This window comes from Eptatretus burgeri, chromosome 6, assembly GCF_056783735.1.
Source record: "Eptatretus burgeri isolate ZD-2024b chromosome 6, Ebu_testis_v1, whole genome shotgun sequence".
Classification (NCBI taxonomy): Eukaryota; Metazoa; Chordata; class Myxini; order Myxiniformes; family Myxinidae; genus Eptatretus; species Eptatretus burgeri.
Genome location: NC_140966.1, coordinates 37,119,420 through 37,145,217, shown reverse-complemented (window position 1 = coordinate 37,145,217; position 25,798 = coordinate 37,119,420). Strand labels below are relative to the sequence as shown.

Genomic DNA, 25,798 nt, shown 5'->3' with positions numbered 1-25,798 from the left:
TAGACTGAAGAATATCAAAGAAATTGAAAGGTAAGGTTCTGATGTCACGTGTAACGCCGGCCTATCTTTACGGTCTGGAGGCGGTGGGATTGACAGACAACAACAGAGGCTGCAGGTTTGCGAGAGTGAAGAGGGTGGATAGAAGGAGAACGAATGAGCTGAGGGAGAAGAATGGTGCACATATGAGCTTGACAGGGAGATTGGTGAAATACTGACTCAGATGGGCTGGACACTTGGTATGGATGGGGAAAGAGGGAATGGCAATGAGAGCAGATAGGTTGAGGGAGCAAGGTCGGAGGAAAAGTGGTGGACCACGGTTGAGATGGGAGGATTGTGTGAGGAGGGATATCAATAAGGTAGGGGTAGTTGGAAAGTGGAGAGAGTTGGCTGAGGCCAGAGGAGTATCATGGTCAAGGGAGAGCAGAAACTTGATGCCTTTGAACCTCACCCCTTATAAAGGGAAGAGGAGGAAGATAACAAGTGGGTACACACACACACACACACACACACACACACACACACACACACACACACACACACACACACACACACACACACACACTAGATGGGCAGGCGTAATAGACAGGCATGATTTACAGCTGGGCCGAGATTCGAACCCAGCCTAGAGGCAAGCATGCATACATCCAGGCCATCCTGCTGGCCATGTACAAATAGAAAGCTAAATGATAACAAGATAAACCAATGTTACCCACAGGGTGACCCGTATCTTGCCAAAAGGTGACCACGTGTGACTTCTTTAAGGTCACACTGAGGTGAACAGAGCTGCAATCCACGAGGAGCGACTCCTTGAGGAATATCTGCCTACGAGAGATTCCGATGAGAATCGTTCTACAGAGTAACCATGAAAAATATGCGTTTGCCTCATAACGTCACCAAATGACGTCATAATGTCTCAAGCTTGACATATCTAGAAAGCACTCATCGAGCTGTTCAATTTGAGGTACTACACGATATGGTTCCTAAAACTTGAAAATTTGACCTTGGGGTCAAATATGTTTGACCTGAGGCGCTAACCATGAAGGTCAAGGCCAATCGCCACCAAAAATTAATCAGCTGAGCGCCAGACCATGAACTATATTCCCATGAAGTTTGAAGATGATCCGATCAAAATTACTCAAAAAATAAGGGTTTTGTCGACTCCCCTGATTTGCGCCAAAGTGACCTTGACCTTTGACCTTGACCTTCAAAATTTTATGCGCTGAAAAGGACCTCTATAGGCCTCTGATATGCGAAGTTACAAAAATTTCCAATGATAACTGTGCTCTGCAGAATTTTTTTATACGTGATTACAGACAAAAAAAACAAAAAAAAAAAAACATACAAGCTGACTAACATATCTTGCAAAAACTTCGTTTTGGCAAGATAATGAAGGTTGGAACTACAAAAGAAGAACTTTGCAGAGCAGGGTAAAGCCATATGTAAGGCTCTTCAACCCAAAATGAGAACTATGCGTGATACATGGTGGAGCAAAAAAGTGAATGAGATTAAAAAAAAAATAGATCCGCTAGACAGACATATTCATTTTGTTTCCTCGAGAAAATATACAACGCATACATTTATTTGTGCATCCTGAAAGAGACCTTGTTTTTGCCCGCAAATTCAATTAATTGGCTGCTGTTAATTCAAATACCTGTCAATTCAAATTCGATAAGTGGAATAGGGCGCTTTGTCGTCCAGAAAGATGCTGCTGAAATTGTGTTCTTGCCTTTAAGCTATTTAGCTGAGGCTTGATTCTTAGCCAAACTATACACTTATTTGGATTAGTCTATCGCAGGCACAGTGTTGCATAATAAAGTCGTCCAATCGTAAGATCTAGATGTTAATCTTGGAGCCAGTTTGCTCGCATGAGTTGGTGGATACTAAAGATCCCATATAATGTCTTTCACAAAGAGTAGGCAATAAGCCTGGTGTTGGCTTAACGGTTGAAGGTGTCTGGCTTCAGATCTGGGGGTCTTGTACAGTATTTGAGCCCTTGTTCCACCATTGAATTAACACCAGGTGGATTGACTCAGCCGTTATCCTTCCGAGGTCAGTGAAATGACTACCATTGTCCTGGGGGTAATCAGCCATTCGAATATCTTGCATTGGAGAGGCGACCCATCCAGGATTGTACTCATTGGCCAAATGAAACTGCCTTGCCAGCCCAATGCTCCTCATGGTGTGAAAGGAATGGTTTATGGTGTCGTCGTGGGTAAGGTCTCGTTGCATTTCCCTCTCTTGTCTGGGTTCGATTTCCATGGCTGCTCAGTAGAGAATCTCCACATCCTACGAAGGAGTGACAACCTTTCCAGCACTGGTTCTTTGCCACTGAGTTGTTTACATCTTCTTGTGAATAGCCCATTGCTCTGAAAAAAAGAGCAGATGGGAATCCATCTCCATCACTCTTAAGTGTTAGTCATGAACCTTGCCAGAAATATATAGTGTCAATTGTGTCGCAGATAATGTCACGTGGATCAATGATACCATGGAATAGTGTTTACATCACCATCCTAAATGAACAATGTGTAATAGTGATATAGGTGTGCAACATTTTACAGGAGAATCTCTCTTGGACAACAAACACATTGTAGGAACTAGTGTTCTCAACAGCAAGACGAACAGTACACACGATGCTTGAGCAAAAGGTCCATTTACCGTGCTTGTTAAAGCTGTATAAAGAGAGGTTTGAAGGTCATTTGAAAAAACTGTTTATCGCCAATGACTTAGCTCAACTAAGGGTCACAAGGAGCTTTCATACTATATTTTGTCAGCATGTTTAGAGATCGTTTCTAACGTGCAACGCTTCACACAAGGTAACAAGACAATCAATGTCATCCACAATGTGGTCAAAGAACGAGCATTTGGATGCAGTGTAAAGAAATAAATACATGGAAATAACAATTCTCATTCATACACTCTTCATGGTGCAACTTTAAACGAGCATTTGTCACAAAAATACTTATTTCATGAACAGAGATTTGTAAAATCTGGAGATACCAAGACAATTAACAATTTGTACATTTAAAACTATTAAAAATGTGCATCTTAATGTTAGTTGCATTTTCATCGGTTTATGAAGTCTGGTGTTGGCTTAAAGATTATGGTTCTTGGCTTGAGATTCTAGCCTCGAGGGTGTTGAGTTCCAACCCCTGTTTTACCATTGAATTAACACCAGGTATGGTTGATTGAGCTTATCATTATTCTGAGGTTGGTCAAATGAGTACCAGCTTATTGGTAACAGAGGCATTGCATCAGCGGCTCTGTTGTCATAGGCAATCGAAAAGCATGAAATCATAAGTGTAAGTGAAAAAAAAATAATTCTTTTCAATGACTTGAATGATATGGAACTTTTCTTTGATTAGGTTCGACAATTTCAGAGAAGCAGAAATGCTTTTTGTCATGTTTTATAAGGAAATATATGAAATGCAGTCGCAGGGTCGGGGAACAACTAATGACAAAAACGTATTTTTTTTTTTTTTTACATATTGTCATCAAACAGCCTACCTGGTGAGATCCCCACAAACACGAACCACAGAACTCCCGATATCCGAACAGCCAAGAGTCCCGGGAAGTCGCGCGTGGGTCCTGCGTGCATGCTCGGGAGAGGGAGCGGCGAGACAATGCGAGGAGGCACGCTTTGGGGAAACTGGCCTTTTGAGAGTGTCAGGTACTCACTCGTCAGGAGTCGGTCGAGAGAGGGGCGGGGAATCAGGTGTGTGCAGGTGATCTGTTCAAAGAAAGGAAACAAAGGGCGGGTCTTATCTCGTGTCGTCCGTCCTTTGACCGAAGGTCGTTATTGGGCGGCACATTTACTAACTTTGCCATTATGACGTATATTGACGTTTTAATGAATAGACAGTCATACAGGTATTGTGTTGCTATGTGGTGGATCTCATCTGTGATTTGTAATCAGGGTTGGATGTTGCTTTTATTCGTTAATTTTACCTCTGCCACAGGTGGGCATATGTTATGTTTACACCACTGTCTCCATCTGTGAGCAGGATATCTCAAAAAGTTGTGGACGGTTCCAGATGAAATTTGGTAGACAGGTTGGGTGTGTGCCAAGGACAAATTCATTTGATTCTAGTGTTGATACGGATCCGGATCCTGGGATTTTAAATTTTTTTAAGTGATTCTTCCCAATTGAGAGATGGGGCCAAAAAAGATATATCATAATATAATACCATTCCTTTTATGCTATACAAGCACATAGGGCTACCGAGGCAGTTTCATTGGCAAGGAGTGCAGTCCTGGATGGGTCGCCACTCCGACGCAGGTTACCCTGAATGGTTATTACCCCAGTAAGCTGGTACTCATTTCGCCAACCTCAGAAGGATGACAAGCTGAGGCAACCCCACCTGGTGTTAAATCAACGGAAAACAGAGCTCGAACCGAGGACCATTAGGTCCCAAGCCAACCACCTTAACCACTAAGCCAACACCAGTCGAGTCCAAAAAAGATATATACCATGATACTTCAAAAAGTTTTGGACGGATGACAAAACTTGGTGGATGAGTTGGATAGGTTGACGAGAACAAGCCGATTCGATGTTGGTCCAGGAGCTGCTCTACCAAGTTCCGTTCTAGTTATCTATGACATAGTCCCGTTTGGAATTCGTTGGTGGACATTAAAGATACCACGGTGACTTATCACCGGCACCCTGCCAAAATTCCTGCCCTAACTACTGTTGGGAAGGCAATGGCAAACCACCCAGTAGTATAACCCTTGCCAAGAGACTGCTTTGGCAGCACTGACACTCTGTAAAGTGTGCGCTACATCAGAATCAGGACATATGGCATTCATTTCTGAGCTGGCTGTGCCTGTGTGGTGAATAATTATTTAATTGTCCCTCATGATATTTGGGGAGTCAAATCTGAATAAAACGTGTTTTGATCAGCTTGTCAGCTATTATCCTGGGACATGATGTCAAGCAAGAGCCGCTGCGTAATTGAGCAACTCTGTGCTTCAAATGTTGACATTAAGCCTGCTGTCTTGTTTGCGGCTATTAATTGAAGGAATCCACTGTAATATGAAATACCTTAAGTGTTAAGGTACCAATGAAAAAAAAAGTTTAGCGTTGATTCTTGGTCTCCGTTAAAGTTTTCACCTTAAAAGGAGTTTATTGGATTTTGTCCCTTGACCAAATTATTTGCCACTGAACTTTAAGGGTTAAATGAGTGCATAATCAATCGACGTGGATGGTAGGTTGAGGTTAGATTAATGATAAGAACGTGGTTAGTACCGATTATAAACCTGCTCTCAATCAATATTACACCTGAAAGATGGTCTGGAGATGACACAGGTATGATGGGCCAATTGAGCTCCTCCTGTAACTTTTACTGGGATGTCCTTAAACCTCCACACAGTGACCTAATTAAGTAATTGGTGTGTGTGTGTGTGTGTGTGTGTGTGTGTGTGTGTGTGTGTGTGTGTGTGTGTGTGTGTGTGTGTGTGTGTGTGTGTGTGTGTGTGCGCGTGCACTTGCACTTGAGAGAGGAAAAAGGAAAAAAAAAAAAAAAAACAGCATAAAAGGACAAATTATTTGATGATCTCCAACAAGCATTGGATGAAATACCGTCAAACGACCCATGTGTGGTGCGAGGAAACTTCATCACCTATTTTGTATCTAGGTACATTGAAAAGGGAACATGTTCGTGACCCACAGATACAGGGAAAATAAATGATGCAGAAAAGGAACTTCTCTCTCTCTCTCTCTCTCTCTCTCTCTCTCTCTCTCTCTCTCTCTCTCTCTCTCTCTCTCTCTCTCTCTCTCTCTCTCTCTCTCTCTCTCTCTCTCTCTCTCTCCCTCTCCCTCTCCCTCTCCTCTCCCTCTCCCTCTCCCTCTCCCTCTCCCTCTCCCTCTCCCTCTCCCTCTCCCTCTCCCTCTCCCTCTCCCTCTCTCTCAACTTCATCACATTGATTTCTACACTACCACTCCCCAGTTACTGTATCCCTTCCAAGGAGTGCAGTATAATAAGGTTTGGTAATCAAATGAAAAACCAAATACTGCATTGGAGTCATCAGAAGAAACCCAAAGAAGTAAAGAGCGGAGATGAAGTCATCTGGATAGGATTCGGGTTTCAGCCGCTACTCCCCAACCCTCAAACTCACCTATTTTGTATCTAGGTACATTGAAAAGGGAACATGTTCGTGACCCACAGATACAGGGAAAATAAATGATGCAGAAAAGGAACTTCTCTCTCTCTCTCTCTCTCTCTCTCTCTCTCTCTCTCTCTCTCTCTCTCTCTCTCTCTCTCTCTCTCTCTCTCTCTCTCTCTCTCTCTCTCTCTCTCTCTCTCTCTCCCTCTCTCTCTCTCTCTCCCTCTCTCTCTCTGTCTCTCTCTCTCTCTCTCTCTCTCTCTCTCTCTCTCTCTCTCTCTCTCTCTCTCTCTCTCTCTCTCTCTCTCTCTCTCTCTCTCTCTCTCTCTCTCTCTCTCTCTCTCTCTCTCTCTCTCTCTCCTCGCCCTCTCTCTCTGAATAAAGCCACTGTGTGCAACATCTAGTTCCAAAAGGAGGACACCCACAAGCAAACCTGACAGTACTTCCAAATCTATGAAGTGGAACTGCATTGACTTGCTAATCTCAGACAAAAAGATGTCCAAACGCTGGATGTATCTGTGAAGCGAGGAGCTCGCAGAGTGCAACACTGATCACCAAACACTTCGGATTAAAATTGAGATGACAGGAAAAAGGGTAATCATTGAGCGTGCTTGCCTTAAAAGGACCATACTCTGTGCAGTGGTTGCCTTTAATGATGACAGTTAACCTCACCGTAGAGGGTATTGTATTTGGATCCGTTTATGTGTTTGTTTGTCTGTTTGTTTGTTTGTCCACACAGAACTTCAATGTTTTTCTCCGCAACTGCTTGTTGGATTGAGACAAATTTTTCACCATTGGAGCAACTACTCATGTGGAATGTTTTGATGATAATTATAACGTCATAGGTCACGTGGTGTGGTAGCCATGTTAGAAAAACCGAAAAATTTGGATCTCCGCATCTTTTAAACCGCACCAAGGAAAACTAGCATCCGTTGAAGACAAAGTCTTCGATATCCCCGCTATAGCAAATGAGGATTAACAAACATATATTCCCTAAGCGTGTGCAATATGTATGTGAAGTTTCCCCTTGATCTGACCAGCCGTCTGGAGAAGAAGATGTTTGAAGGTTTTAGGGTAAATTCAATATGGCCGCCAAACCATGTGACCTATCAATTAGAAATTAACAAACTTCTGAAAGGATGTCTTGGGGAAAGTGTATGTGAAATTTTGCCTCAATCTGTCCAGCTGTTCTGGAGAAGAAGATTTTGAAAATTTATTAATTTTCAATCCAAGATGGCTGACGAACCATGTGACCTATAACATCATAAATTTATATTCTGCCTCCAATCCTCCAGTGGAATAAGTGTGTGAAGTTTCATGTTAATTGGATGAGGTGTGTATTTCTATCCAAGATGGCCACCAAACCATGTGACTTGTGACATCATAATTTTTATTATGTATGCAGACATGATGGACGATAATAGTTGCAAATTTTCGCTTCATTAGGTTATGTGATTCCAGAGAAAACATTATTTAATATTTTTCTTGAATCCAACATGGCTGCCAAACCATATGACCAACCTATCAATTAGAAAATATTAAAAGGCACCAGTTCACCACTTGCTTGATATGTGTACCAAATTTCGTAAATATATCTATATTTGTAAGTTAAGCTCCGGAAACGAAATGTGACGGACGGACGGAACCCATTTCTATATCCGCCGCCAACTTCGTTGGTTGGTGGGGGATAAAAATTAATCTTGGCAAATAGCAAGGACTCCTCATGGGGAATAAGTGATTTTTTATGACATCATATGTGCCTTTGTTATGAGGTCATAATTGCATATATAGAATGCTACATCTGATCAGTATGAAAATTATTGGGGGTCATCTCGGGATAAAATGGAACACAGAAAAAAAAGAATAAATGATGACATCATCGGTCACGTGATTCGGCAGCCATATTGATTTTTTTTTAATCTTTAAAAATCCTTTCTGAAGTGGCTGAACAGATCGAGGCGAAACTTTGCATGTATGATCGCCTATGCACGAGGAACAAAAGGTTCACATAAATGACGTCAGAAGTAAGGTGGTTTGGCAGCCGTATTGGATTTACTCTAAAACCTAGAAAAATCTTCTTCTCCAGAACAGCTGGACAGATCAAGGGGAAAGTTCACACAACTGTTCCCCAAGCCATTGGTGTACACATTTGTTGAAGAATAATTGAAAGGTCACATGGTTTGGCAGCCATATTGGTTTGAAGAAACATATGAAATAATATTTTCTCTGGAACTGCTTAACCAATCAACGTGAAACTTCACAATAATGATGTAGTCGTGATGGGGAATATCGGTTTTAAATTCCAACTTGATCAGACACATTGTCTGGCAGCCAGAATTATCTAATTTTTTGATCTGGGTTCTTTTTTTTTATAAGAAGAAGGCTCAATTGGCTGTGCCTGGATGGGTTTGAGGGTAGAGGAGTATCAGCTGAAATGAGAATCCTATCCAGGTTCCTCCTGATGACTTCATCTTTGCTTTTTACTTGTTTGGGTTCCTTCTGAATACTCCAACGAAGGACTGTACTTATTTGGTGTTCTATTTGATTTCAATTGAATTTCTTTTAATCCCATTCTAAATTCAATTGAATCATAATAAAAAAAACGTCATGGGTCAGGGTCAGGTGTCCAATCAAAGTGGGCTTGTATTAAAGCAGGACGTTTTGGAACCCGGTCATTACTTCCAGCAGTTATAAAGTGGCAGTTCTAATTATGTCTTATTATTTACGTAATGCACCAGTACACAAACGTCACACAAAACTACACTAACACGACACAAAACAAGTCTTGGCAAGGGCCTGCAATCTGTGATTGCTATTTTTCTTGTTAACCTCCGCCATCGAAGATGGATGGAGGTTACTGTTTTCACCCCTTTCTGTTTGTTTGTTTGTTTGTTTGTTTGTTTGTTTGTGAACAGTATTACGGAAAAACTCCTCGACGGATTTCGACGAAACTTGGTGGGGGGTGTTAGGTCTGGTCCAAGGATCATGGCATTAGATTTTGGACTTGGTCCAAAATCCAATATGGCCGCTATGGCGGCCAATTTGAAAAAACATTAGAATTTTTTTTTTTGCATATCTACATGTTTTAAGTGATTCCCCCCCCCCCCAAAAGAAATTGTTAGAGAAAAAAAAATTTTTGCAACTTTTTTTTTCAACAAAAGTTCGATTTCTTTTTTTTGCATTTCTACATGTTTTAAGTGATTTCCCCCCCCAAAAAAAAAATTGTAAGAGAAAAAAAAAATTTGCAAATTTTTTTTCAACAAAATTTCGATTTTTTTTTTGCATTTCGACATGTTTTAAGTGATTTCCAACAAAAAAACATGCCAAAATTATAATTGCGGCTGATTTTGGAACTTCAGGTGGATATACCCACGTAAAATCAATTTCTGTCTCAAGGAATCTAGTTATGACGAATGAATTGAGTATGTAAAAGTTAAAAGTAAAAGGGAAAGTTGCAAACTATAACTCTGTGAGCACTGTTGACATCAAATTGAATGAATAGGATATCAGGTTCACTTGAGTGACCTTGCAGTATTGGCGGCGGAGGTTTTGCACTCCACCGAGTGCTCCCCCTCCAGTTTACTATGTTGTGATGAATCAGATTATGAGCTTAAAGTCTTATTTACAGCAAGCAAATACAACCCACAACCCATCCCTTCGCTGATGGAAACATTAAGGGGAGGGAGAGAGGATGGAGGGGAGGGAGAGAGAAAGGAGGGGAGGGAGAGAGAAAGGAGGGGAGGGAGAGAGAAAGGAGGGAGGGGAGGGTGAGGAAGAGGAAAGCTCGGTAGGGGAGAAGAGCGAGGAAAGGGAGGGTGGGGAGAATGATGCCTCACCAAATGTTGCTGTACACTCAGGAGGTGGGTGGGAGCAAGGAGGATAGGGGAGAGAGAGGCGGGGGGAAGTAGGGAAGGGAGGGGAATTTGGAGGAGGTAAGCGTGAGGGGAGGGATTCTCGACTTGCATTTGGTAGTGGAACTTATGGAGAATGGTGAGAGAGGGGGTAGCACAGTGAATGAAATGGGGTACGCTAAAAGAGCATGTGGAGACCGCCCAGAGATGTCCATGGGGGTGGAAAGGGGAGGGGCTTTGGGAGGAAGTAAGCATGAGGGGAGGGGAAGGGAAGGCAATGTGATGGGAAGGGAAAGTAAGGCAGCATGAGGGGAAGGGAAGGGAAGGCAGCATGAGGAGAAAGGAAGGGAAGGCAGCATGAGGAGAAGGGAAGGGAAGGCAGCATGAGAGGAAGAGAGGGGAATGAAGCATGAGGGGAAGGGAGGGGAATGAAGCATGAGGAGAAGGAAGGCCAATGTGAGGGGAGGGGAAGGAAAGGCAGCACAAAGGGAATGGAAGGTAGCATCAGGGGATGGGAAGGGAAGGTGGTGTGAGGGGAAGTGAAGGGACAGCAGTACAAGGGGAGGGGAAAGCAGGCGAGAGGATGGGAAGGGGAGGCAGCACAAGGGAAGGAGAAGGCAGCATGAGGAGAGGGGAAAGGACGGCAACATGCTGGGCAAGGAAGGGAAGGCAGATAAAATGCACCCAAACAGCAACATTTTATTTTTAACCGTTGGGTTCGATATAAAACTGGGTGGGAGCATTTACAACCCACCCTATCCACCTGGTAAATGCTGGTCTGCATGCATGCTCGCACATGCAGCAACCTTTACACCCCTCTGGTCGGCTCATTCCAAATCTGATTCATAAATGCTACACTCGGGGAAACCCGTTTTAAATCCAAAACTAAACCGTCAGTCTTTAACAGTCACCTTGAAAGAGGGGGAGGAGTGGGGAGCAGAGGGAAAGAGTGGAAGAGAGCGAGAGGGGTGGAAGAGAGCGAGAGGGGTGGCAGAGAGGACAGGGGTGGGAGAGAGAGGGACAGGGGTGGGAGAGAAAGGGATAGGGGTGGGAGAGAGAGGGACAGGGGTGGGAGAGAGTGGGACAGGGGTGGGAGAGAGTGGGACAGGGGTGGGAGAGAGTGGGACAGGGGTGGGAGAGAGTGGGACAGGGTTGGGAGAGAGTGGGACAGGGGTGGGAGAGAGAGCGACAGGGGTGGGAGAGAGGGACAGGGGTGGGAGAGAGAGAGGGACAGGGGTGGGAGAGAGAGATCGGGAGAGAGATAGGGGTATGAGAGATAGGGAGAGGATGGGAGAGAGAGATAGGGGTATGAGAGATAGGAAGAGGGTGGGAGAGAGAGGGACAAGGGTGGGAGAGAGAGGGACAGGAGTGGGGGAGAGAGTGACAGGGGTAGGAGAGAGAGAGAGATAGAGAGATATAGAGAGAGAGAGAGATAGAGAGATATAGAGAGATAGAGAGATATAGAGAGAGAGATAGAGAGATATAGAGAGAGAGATATAGAGAGAGAGAGAGAGATAGGGAGAGAGATATGTGTAGGAGAGAGATAGGGATAGGGGTGGGAGAGAGAGAGGGGAGAGGGTGTGAGAGAGAGAGAGAGAGAGAGAGAGAGAGAGAGAGAGAGAGAGAGAGAGAGAGAGAGAGAGAGAGAGAGAGAGAGAGAGAGAGGTGGGAGAGGGGTGATTCAGAGAGGGAGAGGGGTAATCGAGAGAGGGTGAGGGGTGACAGAGGTAGAGGGATGAGAGACAGAGGGGTGGGAGAGGAAAAGGGGTGAGATTATTTTCACTTTGATCTTCTATAATTTCGTGAAGAACACACTTCCTATTCCAGCAGATCAATATATCCACCTGCCATCCTGCAGGCTCATCTCCCACACTTCTTGATCATGTCATCACCGATGACACAGACAATGTCGCCCTGCTGCACACTCTCTCCCCTCTGGGCACTAGCGACCATTGATATCTGTGGTTCAACCTCACAATGCAATCATCACTCTGATTTGGGCCTTCATTCAAGTGAGTATACTCTAAGATCGAGCAAGCTGCTCTTCTCGATGTCGTGTGTCACCTTTCGTGGGAAGTGCCGTCATGCGTTGATTCCTCTGTGCCAGCATTGTGTCACATCTTTAAGTCGAACATGTCGCTGCTCGCAATCCTCAAATCCTGCATGGCGACCCCCTTTGTTTCAGAGTAGAATATGTCATGCCCTCCAAAGCAAGAACCAACTCTGGGAGGTCTATCAAAGGACCCACCCAATTGCTGTAAAATGGGAGGCACATTGAAAAGCCTGGAACTGTGCATGGTGTCTGGCCTGCTTTGCAAAGACTCATCGTGAAGAATATCTGCTCTTGGGTGCCAAAGGTAATAAGAAAAGGTTTTTGCCCATGTGAGGGAAAGACATCGCTTCACTCTGATCCCATCTGTGTTCACACAGATATGGGCTGCACAGAAAGACCTGCCCAAGTAGGAGAAATCTTCAAAACCTTCTTCTCGTCAACTTCCACTGACGACCATGTCAGCACTGATGCACCCTTCCCTCCAAGACCTGAAGGACCACCAAAACCAGAGCTGGTGATTCATTCCATGATGGTCAGTGTCGTGCTTGTCCAACTCGACAGAACCAAGTGGGCAGGATCTAATGGGATCCATCTCGCTCTCCTCAAAACCCTCTCAGAGGTCATCTCTGCTCCTTTGCTGACCTCTTCATCACCTCTTTGGCCAGTGGCACATTACCTGAAAATTGGAAAGGTGTGGTAATTGCACCTATCCATAAAAATATGGCTCATATGCCATGCCAAACTACCAGCTATCACTCTGACCAGCACTGTCTGCAAGGTAATGGAGCGCCTCATTAACGTGGAAATGGTGTAATACCTAAGCCACTTCACCTGCCTTGCTGATTCCCAACATTGCTTTGTCCGAGGAAGATCCTGCTTAGCAACCTCCTTCCTGCTCTGGATTATATAACCCGCCGGCCGGATGAGGGTTGCGCTGTCGATGTGTGCTATCTTGACATCAGCATTGCCTTCAATAGTGTCAATCACTGCCTCCTCCTCAAAAAGCTCATTTGGTATGGTATCGCCCACATCGTGCATAAATGGCTAGTGGTCTTCCTTGCAGACTGCCTTTTCCAAGTCCGCATTGCTAATGCTATCTTCAGAACTTCGCCAGCACTTAGCGGCGTTCCTCAGGGTTTGGTCATTGGCCCTCTCCTTTTCATTCTCTACATCAACGACCTACCAGACAGGCCAGCCAGCAACTGCCTGCGGTTCACAGATGGTAAGATCATGAATGACTCGATCAAAGCCCTGACCCTGCAGCAGGACTTTGATGAAACTGCCACGTGGGCAGCATTGTGGGACCTGCATTTTCATCTCCCAAAGACTCAACATCCCCACCTCGGCCAGGGACCAGAGCCAGATTTCATTCTCCTAGGCACAACTACTGCTCCTGCTTCTGTCCAGCATAAAACAATTCAGTCCATAACCTGAGAGTTGTCTTTGACAGTGTGATGCCATCAGCGTAATGTGATGCTGTGGCATTTGATCATGGGGTATTGAATTGAAGCATGGTCTCCCACACTTCGATCGGCAGGACATTGACTTGCTCGAGGGAGTGCAGAAGATGGCCACATGCCTGGTGGTAGGCCTTCATTCCTTCCCTTATCGCACCCACCTAGCGAGCCTTAAGCTGTTCCCCTTTGAACGACAACGGCTCCTAGGAGACTTCATCGAGGTTTTCAAGATCATGAGAGCTTTTGAAAATCTGGACCGGGAAGGGTTCTTTGTCCTTCGCCGTGATTCCCATCGGAGGCAACTCTTTAAGAAATGAGTGTCAACAAGTATCCGGGACGCATCCTTCTCACACCGAGTGGTGAATGCTTGGAACGTCGTATCCACAGAGACCGTCATGGCATCATCAATTGCTACCTTCAAGATGTGCCGAGACGCCATTTGGTGAAGCATATGGCACGGCTCCCGCCCTCCCAATTAGCACCTCTGCATCAATTATAAAGTAGCCTGAACTTATCTTAATTAAAAAAAAAAACATACATCCTCCAGGAGTACCGTGCTATTCTCCCTTTTTACCTCATGTTTGTTTTATTCAATCTGGGTGTTGGGATGTATCAGTAGTTTTTGCTAACACATGCATACAAGGGTGCACCGGGGCATGGTTAAGGAGAGTCATGTGACCCACCCATGTTCCATGTTGTGCCCGTGTTCAGATTAAACCTATTGTTCCCATTTCAGATCTTTCGTCCCTGTCTATTGAGTACATTACAGTGGCGCCAAGGATGTCTTCGTGCTTCGGCATATTGCAAGAATACGCAGTGGGGGATGATTGGGAAGTCGATACCAATGGTCTGAACCAGTATTTCGTGGCAAACAAAATGAGGATGCTGAAAGGCGGCGAGCTGTATTACTGACCGTACGCTTTGCCCCGACGTACAGCCTCATCAAAGATCTTGTTGCCCCAGCAAAACCTTCTGACAAGTCATATGAAGAGCTCGTCAATCTCGTGAAAAGACATTATCACCTTAAACCGGGTAATATCATCTCGAGATATAAATTTTATACCCACCATCGTCAAGATGGTCAGTCAGCATCTGAGTCCGTGGCTGATTTTCGCCGATTCGCCGAACAGTGTGAGTTTACAGATAAACTCGAAGGGATGTTGCGTGATTTCTTTAAAATAGGCATCAATGACGAATCAATTCTACAGAAGCTCCTCACTGAATCGTTCGGAAAACAGAGGAAATGATTAAGAGAAGTGCTTCTCGACTAGACGTATTTATGAGAAATGTGCATCCTCGAAGCATTTTTTAGTAAAAGTTGGGAACATGACTTTTTAACATAATTAAGGAATGCTAAATTCGACTAGCCCTGTTCCCCAGCTGAATTTTGAGTTTTTGACCATCTAATTAGCATAAACAAAAATGGCTGCCAAATTGACAATTTTGGCCACTTTCTTGGGACAGGCACTATTATACCAGCACAATGCTAATCCATTTTACTTGTGAACAACTGTTGTTAAGTTGCTAAGTTTACTCTTAAGTTGTTAAGGGCTTGTGTAGGCCAATACTAATTAGGTCTGAAGACAGACAGAAATGTCCTCCGACGTCTAATTACTGCCTATGAGGCGGGTCGGCCGGTTCATTTGCCATCTGTACTCAAACATGAGCTTCTTCCGGTCCCTGTATCCCTTGCCGAAATGAATGGTATACTACGCACTGGAAACAAGTCGTTACTTGCTAACGTGATAACAGAAGACATAGACTGTCCTGAGACGATTCAAATTCATGACACGTCAACTTGCCTTATCATTGATGGACAAGCATTGGTAGTAGCTCTTGGAAAGCCTGATGATGCTGTAACCTTTGGAGATCTGGCCGACACGTACGTGAAAACTGTGCTGAAAGCAGGTTCCAAATCTCAAAGAATTGATGTTGTGTTCGACAGATGCAGGGAAGAAACAATCAAGGGTACAACCAGAACGCGGCGCAGTAAAGCAGCACGGCCAATCAGACGGCTTGTGGAAGGTCGTGATGTACCTCTTCCAAAGAACTGGTCAAATTTTCTGTCACTAGCTGATAATAAAGCAGATCTAGCACATTTCTTGTCTGAGGAACTGTGTTCGCAGGCGCCTAAGGATAAAGAAATTGTAGTTGCCGGGGGATTTAGAGAGGAACTCGAGATCAAGTCATCAAAAGGTACAGCTGATTTGACACCTCTGAAATCCACACATGAAGAAGCGGACACAAGATTGGTGCTGCATGTCGTTCACAACCAGCTTAATACAGTTGTTGTGTCTTCTAGGGACACTGATGTTCTCCTGCTTCTGGTATCCCACTTTCGATGTATGCAATGCGAGCATCTCTGGATGATCTCGGGCACATCTAAGAAATGGCGGTATATACCCATTGATCCAGTTTTCAACAAACTACCAAGAGGCTCAGCAGCATCCTTGCTAGCATATCACGCATTGACTGGGTGTGACCACCACCTCCTACATCGTGAATCACACCAAACGATCATCATGGAAGGTCTTCGAAGAGCACCATGAATTGCTGAAAAACTTGGGCATTGGTGAACTCACAGAGGAAACCATCAAATCTTCAGAAACCTTTGTCTGCAGAATATGCAATGTGCACATAACAGACTGTTGATGCAGCACGGCATTTATTGTTCTCCAAGACGGGGAAACCAGAAGCCATGGCCCCAACAAGTGATGCGCTCCGTTTTCCATTTGATGAGAGTACACTATCAAGCAATGATATGGAGAAATTCCCACTGCCCCACACCTGAGCTCCCTGCACCCTCTGAAATGGGATGGAGACTTGGGGAATCAGGACTGCAACCCATACTGTTGGCAACGAGTCCCATTCCAGACAGTTGCCTCGAGATGGTAGCCTGTGCATGTCGGAAACGATTACGAATTTTATTAGCCTGGAGCTTTGATCTATTGCTCAAGGGACATTTCTAAGATGCGTACATGTGAACAATGTGCATTTATTTAAATGGTATAGTCGTCCCAAGAAAGTGGCCAAAATTGTCAATTTGGCAGCCATTTTGTTTATGCTAATTAGATGGTCAAAAACTCAAAATTCAGCTGGGGAACAGGGTTAGTCGAATTCAGCATTCCTTAATTATGTTAAAGAGTCATGTTCCAAACTTTTACCAAAAAAATGCTTCTATAGCCTTATACAGGGCCCTTTCGAGAAATAAATCGAGTCTATTGGTTCTGTTAGCAAAGATGGCCACCGTAATCAGATTCAAGCAGACACGCACGGAACAACCCATTAAATGTTCAAAGGCAATTTTTTTTTCACGTACGGCCACGCACGTACGGGCATGCACTAGTATTATTAAAATGTGCATTTCATATTTTGATCGTTAATAATTACACTTTTCACCCTAATTTATTGAAGTTTTACAACACATGCAAAGCTCCTCTCCAAAAGATGTACAGTTTGGTGCATTGATAAGCTTGGTAGGGAGCTCCTCCTTCTGACTCCGCATTTGTTTACCTTTCTTTTCCTCTTCCTCGTATTTTGTAAAAAATTCACCTCAGTAAAACGTAATGAAACCGGAAGTTGTGATGACGGTCAATGTGACGTCATCTAAATCGGGACGATTGGTATCTATTTTTTTTTAATAACGTCAAAGTAAGACGTAGTATTTGTTTCCGGCAATAACAGCTTATAGGTCTCAAAAAAAAAAAAAAAGGCGTGTTAATATCCTGTTCACGTGTCTTACGAAGCAATTCACTTCCGTATCTCGGTTTCTTTGCTGAGCGGTGTAGTGGGCTTGAGGGTTGTCGTGAAAACCTATCGACAGCGAAGGCGTTGTAGCTGTGGTGTTATCGAAGCTGATAGTTTGGCTCTACTCTTCGGTCTTTCTTCTTTATATCCACGATGCTTAATCCTATTATTGTGACATTTTGCAGGCTTTCTTGTTTCCTTCTGGCGTAGTGCTGAAACCGATTTCCCCGTTTCCTTCGCCCCCACCCCGCGCTCCTCATGGCCAACGCTCTCGTTTTTGAGGTTCTTCAAAGACGTTTCGGTTTTTCGTCCTTTCGTTCGCAGCTCCAGGAGGATGCCACGACGGCCATCGTTTCGGGTGGGCTGACAGCTAGGCCGTGGTCTCACCGACTGGTTTTCATTGTCATTATCTCGATGATCACGTTCAACTCTGAACCACCTTGGTTGGAAATCCTCGACAAGTTGATGTTTACACTCGAATATCGGATGTAAATGTAAATTTTGTGAAGTATTACTATCGTTCAGAAAGATAGAATATTGCAGAGTGAGGGTGCAGGATGAACCAAATAGAGATAAATACGAGAGGCAGGTAATAATTAATCCACAAATTGGGGTTTGATTCCAGTTAATTAGTTTTTATTCTGCTTTCATTATGAACCAAAACTGGTATCAAACGAGGAGTGTTAATTCCTTTACCCTTCACCTTCACCTATCCAGTAGATTTCAAGTTTGGTCATGTTTACCCACTCAGAAATAACATTTACATTGCATAGCATTTGGTGACGTGCAACTCCATGTTACAGCGTACTCCACGATGCAGTACCCCCTGCTTGCATGAGATGATAATGATAATGTTAATGGTGTGTGTGTGTGTGTGTGTGTGTGTGTGTGTGTGTGTGTTTGGTGCCGGAGCCACAACTTGGCGGTTGGGCTTTGTGGAGTGAGTAAAGGGTTGAACATGGAAAATTGGAGGGTACCACTTGACACTCACCCACTCTTCTCAGCCTGGTGTTGGCTCAGTGGTTTGGGTGGCGGCTTGGGATCCTCGGGTCCTGAGTTCAAGTCCTGTTGGCTGCTGAATTAATACACCAGGTGGGGTTGACTCGGCCTGTCATCCTTCCGAGATCGGCGAAATGAGTACCAGTTCCAGAGTGTGTACTGGTAGAGGGGCACTGCATCAGCGACACAGTCGCGCTTCAAGCAATGATAGCTACCCCGGCAGCTAAGCTGCCATACGACCACCACCCACTCTTGTCAAAAGACACCGTTTGGTGTTTTACATTGTCCAGCAACCAATGCCAGTCGGTGATTCCTCAGATTTTCTGCTGCCTTCAGTTATAATCGTGGCCTGGTGTCGGCTTATCGGTTTTGGGTGGCTTGCTTAAGCTCTTCGGGTCTTGAGTTGAAGCCCCTGTCGCGCTGATGAATTAGCACAATGCGGGTTGACTCAGCCTGCCATCCTTCCGATGTCGGTGAAATGAGTACCAGCTTGCTGGTAATGGGGGCACTGCATCAGCAGCACAGCCACACCCCCAGAAAATGATGTGGCCAAACGGCCACAGGCTGCATACGAATAAATAAATAAGTTATAATCGTAGAAAAAATAAAATTGATTGGTTGAAAGTGTAAAAGTGCCTGGAATGAGGTCACACAACTAAGGTGGGACGGATTACCTTTTCCTATTTTTCTAATAATATAATTTTGTCGTTTTACATCCTTTCATATTTACATCGATGCAATATCTTCAATGGAACGATAAGTAATGAAGCTTAAAAGCTAGCATCAATAGGGCATGGCCAAAGTGCCTTTGAGGTTTACAGGGTAATACAAATCATTAAAGCCTGGTGTTGGCTTAGTGGTTAGGGTGGTGGCTTGGGATCCCAGGGTCCTGAGTTCAAGCCCCGTTGGCTGCTGAATTAACACCAGGAGGTTGACTCAGCCTGTCATCCTTCCGAGGTCGTCGAAATGAGTACCAGTGTACTGGTCCCGGTGTATGCCCCGGTTAGAATAGGTGTACCATATCCCTGTGTGTCGTAAGAGGCGACCAGGGTTGGCGTCAGGAAGGGCATCCGGCCATAAAACATTGCCTCAAGAAAAAGCCAACCCCTGCACAGCAGGGAAAAATGGCTGTAAAAACGGTCAAAAAAAAAACGGTCAAACCCACTCTTTCACGTCGTTCGGAGGGCACGGAGTTCAAATCTTATTGGATATCAAAATCTGTTCACTTCAGCAATGTGCAACTTGGGTCAAATGTTTGTAGTATTCCCACGTTGCCTTTCGGCGAACCACTCAAATGTTGATGAAACCACCTTTAACTGGATTTGTCATGTCAGCTTTCCAGCAATATATGTGATACATGGATGTTGATCACATGAATCGTAGTGAAACGTGATCATTTCCTCGGTCATTTAATGAAGAGCTTTTCTCCATTTTCACCCCTCCTCTCCCCCCTGCCCCGCACCACACAACCCCCAACCTGCTAAAAGACAATGTTGATGAGTTTTACAACAACACAATCTCCAGAGACCAGGTAGAAGAGTTAAACTATCCAAATGCAAAAACCTGAAAAATGGCCATTTCTGACTGCCAGTAATATTTTTGCTTGAAATGAAAAAAACAACTCTGTCACACTCATTTTGTGGTTGCATGTGATATGTTGTGCTGTTAACAAATATGGACATGAGCTGCAATAGATGAAGTGCACTTTGGCTATTGAGATCCTGTTGCACTATGGCTATTGAGCGATTCGGTGACTTAATGGTTAGAGCATCTGCTCTGAGTGTAGGAGGTTTGTGGTTCAAACTCTGGCCCAGTCATGTCAAAGACTAAAAAAAAAAAAGGGACTGATAGTTATTTATCCAATAGGTGGGGTGACCTTACTGTCCTTATGCAAACTAAACACAAAAAAACGAACCAACAACAAAAGAAAACCCCCCTTTTATCGGGGGTGCATCCGGATGGGGAGCATCACCCCATGGGACCTTGCTGTTCTGATGCATCGTACCAAATTTGGTCCATATCGGTTGGGGAGTTTGTGCGGAGATGTTGTAGTCAAATGTTAACGGAAGGACAGTCGAACATCGGGACACACTCTGAGCTTATTTCGGAGAAAAAAAAACGAAAAATGGTACTTGCTGCTTCCTTGCTTGATGCTCAGCATTTAAAAGGGTAGAGCATGGACAAGCAATGCTGGGAGGCAGTGGCAAACCACCCAGTGCAGCCTTTGCCAAGAAACTGCAATGGCAGCAGCAATGCCCTGTAAAGAGTATGTATGGTTCCAGGTTTTTTTATTTTTATTTTTATTTTTTATTTTTCCTTTGGCAGTGGAACAAAGATGAGGGTTTACTTGTTTGTTTATTTTTATATCTATCCATCTATGTATGTATCTATCTTTGGAAGTATGGCCATTGCTGGCCTTGAGTTTAACATTTTGATGGTAGTATGGCTATGGCATTGATATCAATGACCATCCATGTTGTCAGGAATTTCAAGCTTTGTAATCATGAGAAACTTTAATTATACATATACAGCACACTAAAGATGGAAATGTGATACATAGACATGCTCACATGTACAAGGGTGAGTCAAAAAGTATCCACAATATGTTTTTATTTATATAATATCACTACACTTGAGCATGCACAAGAGCATCATTTTTCCACATAGTCCCCCTCCTTTTCAACACACTTAGTCCATCTGTTCACCAGCTTCTGTATGCCCTAATTCCAAAAAAAAGTTTTTGGCCAAGTGATGAGCCACACATGCATCAGTTCTTTCACTTGTTGGTCACTGGCTAAGTGGCGGCCTCTTAACGCGTCTTTGAGTGGACCAAACAGGTGAAAGTCTGAAGGGACCAGATCAGGACTGTACGGAGGATGCTTCAACACCTCAAATTTCATTTGCCGGAGGGTTTCCACAGCATGGGTGGCAGTGTGTGGATGGGCATTGCCATGCAACAATGCAACACCTTTTGACAGTAGCCCTTGGAGTTTTTGTCGAATAGCTGGTTTTAACTGGTCCCAGAGAATTTCATAATAACGGACACTATTTAACGTTGTTCCCCCCTCTTGCTAGTGTTCCAAAATTGGTCCTTGTGTGAACGTTACTTTTCTGGCCGATTGCTGACTTTTGAACTTCTTTTTGATGGGTGATGTCTGATGTTTCCACTCCGTACTCTGGCGTTTGCTCTCTGGCTCGTAATGGTGGATCCACGTCTCGTCTCCAGTGTCAATGTGTCTCTAAAAGCGGTTCAATCAGCTTTGGGAGATTGTCACACGGTTGCGCTTGTGCTCTTCTGTGATGTTTTGGAACGCATGTTGCAGAAACTTTATGAAAGCCAGTCAGTTGTTGTTGATTTAATGTGCAGAACCGTGACTGATGTTCAGATGTTATGCCACTTCGTCAATAGCCAATCGTCGGTTATCTAGAATCATGGTTTGTACTCCTTCAATGTTTTCTTCTGTTGTGAACGTGGAACTGCGTCCATATATTTCATCATCCGTGACACTTGTGCGACCATGCCTGAACATGGTAATCCAATCATATACACACTGCTGCAGTAAAACACTGTTCCCATATTGTGCTGAAAGTATGTGATGGATTTCTGCCACTGGTACACCTTCAGCCCACAAAAATCGTATGGCTGCATGCCTCTCTTTGGTGCAAGCAGACAGCGGAGTGGTCATGTTAACTCCCTTAGGACGACACAACTACTGACTTCAAGTTTGAAACTGCTTCACAATGGCACATACAGTTCGTGCTTGTACCTGCAAGTCCAATAAGCAATGTCATCAACACAACACAGTTTTTAATAAATAATTGCGGATACTTCTCGACTCACTCTCTTACATGGAATTACACTGTGAATATATACCTGATTACATCTTCCTTGCCGTCTGAGTCTGTTGCCATGCTGCTCCTCTTCCAGGTGAACATGATGTGTTTGTGTCAATGCCTACTGGTGCAGGAAAGTCTCTATGTTACATGCTGCCTGCTGTCATGGCATCTGGTATCACCGTTGTTATTTCGCCCCTCATTGCTCTTATGCAGGTAATGCATTTGACGATAAATTAGATTCATTCACAACTTCCACAGTTCTGCAAATGTATTCTTCGATGTTTGGTATCAAAATGAATCAAAAGTCTATTCTAAATCAGAATTAATAGCTCTGCTCAATATCAAAGATTGTTAAGCATTAATTAGAACTTTGAGTTTTCCTGTAATGTATAAGGAAACAGGCGATTTCCCCCAAAACCATGTGGCTTGCATTTCCATGCCAATCATTGACCCATCAATAGATCTGTCACGTATTTCATAGCGAGCCGCCGTGGACAACACGTTACTGCTTGCACAGAAATGCCTGAGAAATTCACCAAAGTCGCTCTTCCTGCTTAATGATGCATTTATTAAAACCTGATGTACAAGAACGACACTTCGGAGAGCGCGTACCTCCACAAGGCTGAACAGTTTACATTTTGTATCCCACTAATAGGCCGGATCTGGATCCAGACCTGAACCAAAATCGAATCTGCTTGTTATTGTCACCTAAGCAACTCATCCACTAAGGTTTGTCATAACTCGTCCACAACTTTTTGAGATATCGTGCTATATATCATTTTTGGCCGTATCTCTTAATGGTGAAGAATCACTTAAAAATTCTCGTATCCAGATCTGGATTCGGATCTTCACCAAAATCGAATCAATTCGTCCTTGTCACACACCCAAACTCTCCACCGAATTTTGTCCGAATCCGTCCATAATTCTTTTAGATAATCCTGCTCATCGACAGACACCCAAACAGTTACTTAAATTTTTTTAATTTCACTGTACTGTTGCTCATTATCTGAAGTTCTGAGCATACTGTTGCTCATTCATTTTTGAATAATTGTGGATTATTTGTTTGAAAACCTGTGGCCTCTCTTCTCCACAATGCAACAAGCAGGCAGTTCCTGATTGACATGTGTGAAACGCGTTCCTTAGATATTGCAATTAATATTGATAAATGACTGTTCATTACTGATAAGGTGACATAAAATATTAATCTATTTACTGTCTTAACTGAAAATTTGTTTTTAAAATTCATTTTTGTATTTGTTTCTAAATCTTTTGGAAGTGTTTCCAGGAGCATCCTTTCCTGACACTTGATAAAGTCAGAAAATAAGGAAATTCTGTGAGAAAATGTAATTCTGATCTTAAAAACATTTTTATAGGACTATGTCACAAAATAGTTGTTTCTTGGATCAAGACTAGCAAAACAGGTAAGAGAGTTTATCCTGAAACCACAAACAAGCTGAAGGACCATAAACACCATTTGCATCAATGAAAGGATGGATCATCTTCTTGCGTATGGCAGCTCAGCTGCCGGGTAGCTATCATTTTGTTGGAGCGCGACTTTGCTGCTGATGCTGTGCCCCTATACCAGTACACTGGGACTCATTTCACTGACCTCTGAAGGATGACAGGCTGAGTCAACACCACCTGGTGTTAATTCAGTGGCCAACGGGGCTCAAACTTAGGTTCTTAAGATCCCAAGCCAGCCACCCTAACAACTAAGCCAACACCAGGCTGATGAAGGATGAATTATAATGCCCTTTAAAGTGCAACATTTTCGACGCAAACCAGGTGGATCGACAGAAAAGAAAAACAAAACATTACATTGCTCTGTTTAGTGTGCAGCTCTTCGGGACTATGTGGACAATTTCCTTCAAAATGATATAGAATAAGTCGCAGCTCGGGAATTGAGTAGTTCAGAATCAATTGGTTGCTTCAGCCATTGTGTGTGTGTTTTTCTGGGGTCTGTTATGTTTCTGGGGTCTTGCTGCAACCTAGCAGGGAGAGGGACAGAGCTTGGACAGCGCATGCACGTACGAAGGTCGATGTTCTGTCAGAAATCAAACTTAGTTGAAACATTTATTTTCCATATGTAGAATTAAATGGAAATCAATATACAAAGCGTCCATAGTCTCTGTTGGACGACACCGAGTCGAATGAATAGTTGCACGATCCTGTACGACCTTAAGGAAATGAGCTCGTTTGGCCCATCATTTCCATGTTGTACTCCTGACCTAACTGTGTTGCAAGTCTAAAACGTTGATTTCTGGGCTCGTGTATTTTATTTTTATTTTTATTTTTTAACGACTGTTTCTTCCCCTTGCAAATTCTTATTGCAAGTATCCCTCTGTTGTGTCCTCCTCCCCTGCTGTTGGTGTGTTTCCCTCCTTTGCACTGTGAACTCATGTATTTATGACTTTGCTTACTTAAAACTTGATCTCACAACAATCTTCCTGATGCTTTAATAAAGTCTAAATAACCTGATCTTGATTGGGTAACCCAACGTATGTATGTATGTTTGTTTGTTTGTATGTATGTATATAAACATATGGGATATTCATGTACGTTATACTACTTGCTTGAGGGTAGTACAACATAATAAATAGATGGCCCTTTGGTGAATTAACTGTGGAAAATTACAGGTTGGGGTGGCAGCATCACTGTGACTTGTGCACACTCGCCTCGAAGTTGCCTACCCTGGGTTTGAATCTCGGTCCAACCATAAACTGTCATCCTGGTGTTTCACATGCATGGTCACTCATCAATGTGTTTGCCGTTCCTCGGATGGACGTTAAATTGGGCGTTACATCTGCTGGCATAAGTAGGTGGATGTTAACAGACCCCACGTTGTCCTTTGCGAAGAGTGGGCGGGCTATCGCCAGCACCATGGATAAATTCCAAATTTCTATCCTTATTACTGCTGGAAAGGCAATGGCAAACCACCCAGTATAACTCTTACCAAGAAACTGCTTCGGTAGCACTGACGTTCTGTACAGAGTACGGGACATCGCAATTAATTACAGCTAAAAATATTTTGAAAGACTTTATATTGTAATGTAAGACTTCAGTAATGCACATTTTTGTAAAATAAATATGTTTGGATTAAAGGATACATTTTGTTGATGTTTTGTCACCATAGTATATGCAATGGATATTCAAGTAAAATCATTTGTTGCTGATCTTGTTTATTTTAGGGAAAAAAAAGGCAAATAAATTGGCATTAATGACTCTAAACCAATAACCTATTCACATTTTAAGTGTAATTGTCCACAGATAGCATCATCTTTCCACTCACTTTTTCTGTTGTCTTCACAGGATCAACTTGCCCATCTAAAGACATTAGGCATCCAAGCTGCGGCCTTCAACTCTCGTACACCAGCCGCTGAACGCCGGACCATTGAGGCTGAACTGCAGATGGACAAACCTGCCTTGCGTCTCTTGTACCTCACTCCTGAGATGGCAAATTCACCAATCTTTGTTTCACGTCTCACCAGCCTGGCCAAACGTGGGCTTTTGGCACACCTGGTGGTTGATGAGGCCCACTGTGTGTCTCAATGGGGACATGATTTTCGGCCTGATTATCGTCGCTTGGGCACTCTTCGACAGCACCTTGGCTCGGCCGTGCCATGCATTGCTCTCACAGCTACCGCTACGCCTCAGGTCTGTGGGATCAGGTCGGCTCCATCTATCATTTATGCATTGGTGTTTAGTGGAAACATTTTATAGTGGGATAGTTGCTGACCAAAGTTGCCAGTGTTGTG

The 25,798-nt window shown here is 43.7% G+C and overlaps 2 protein-coding genes across 8 annotated transcripts in view; one reads left to right on the top strand and one right to left on the bottom strand.

Moving 5' to 3' along the window:
* LOC147024554 (uncharacterized) overlaps positions 1-3,723 on the bottom strand; it is a 57,933-nt gene extending 54,210 nt beyond the window's left edge. For 4 of the 5 annotated variants that reach the window (XM_085884578.1, XM_085884580.1, XM_085884579.1 and 1 more), the window contains exon 1: positions 3,505-3,723. In XM_085884578.1, the coding sequence (XP_085740704.1) occupies positions 3,505-3,595 (91 nt within the window). In that variant the 5' untranslated portion in view covers positions 3,596-3,723. The remainder of the gene's footprint in view (positions 1-3,504) is intronic. The other variant, XM_085884582.1, reaches the window with a different exon arrangement.
* Positions 3,724-17,217: 13,494 nt separating this feature from the next.
* Positions 17,218-25,798, top strand: part of RECQL5 (RecQ like helicase 5) — a 169,037-nt gene continuing 160,456 nt past the window's right edge. Inside the window, exons 1-3 of one of the 3 annotated variants that reach the window (XM_085884577.1) lie at positions 17,218-17,565; positions 22,135-22,256; positions 25,353-25,697. In XM_085884577.1, coding sequence (XP_085740703.1) covers positions 17,466-17,565; positions 22,135-22,256; positions 25,353-25,697 — 567 coding nt within the window. In that variant the 5' untranslated portion in view covers positions 17,218-17,465. The remainder of the gene's footprint in view (positions 17,566-22,134; positions 22,257-25,352; positions 25,698-25,798) is intronic. The other 2 variants (XM_085884575.1, XM_085884576.1) reach the window with 2 other exon arrangements.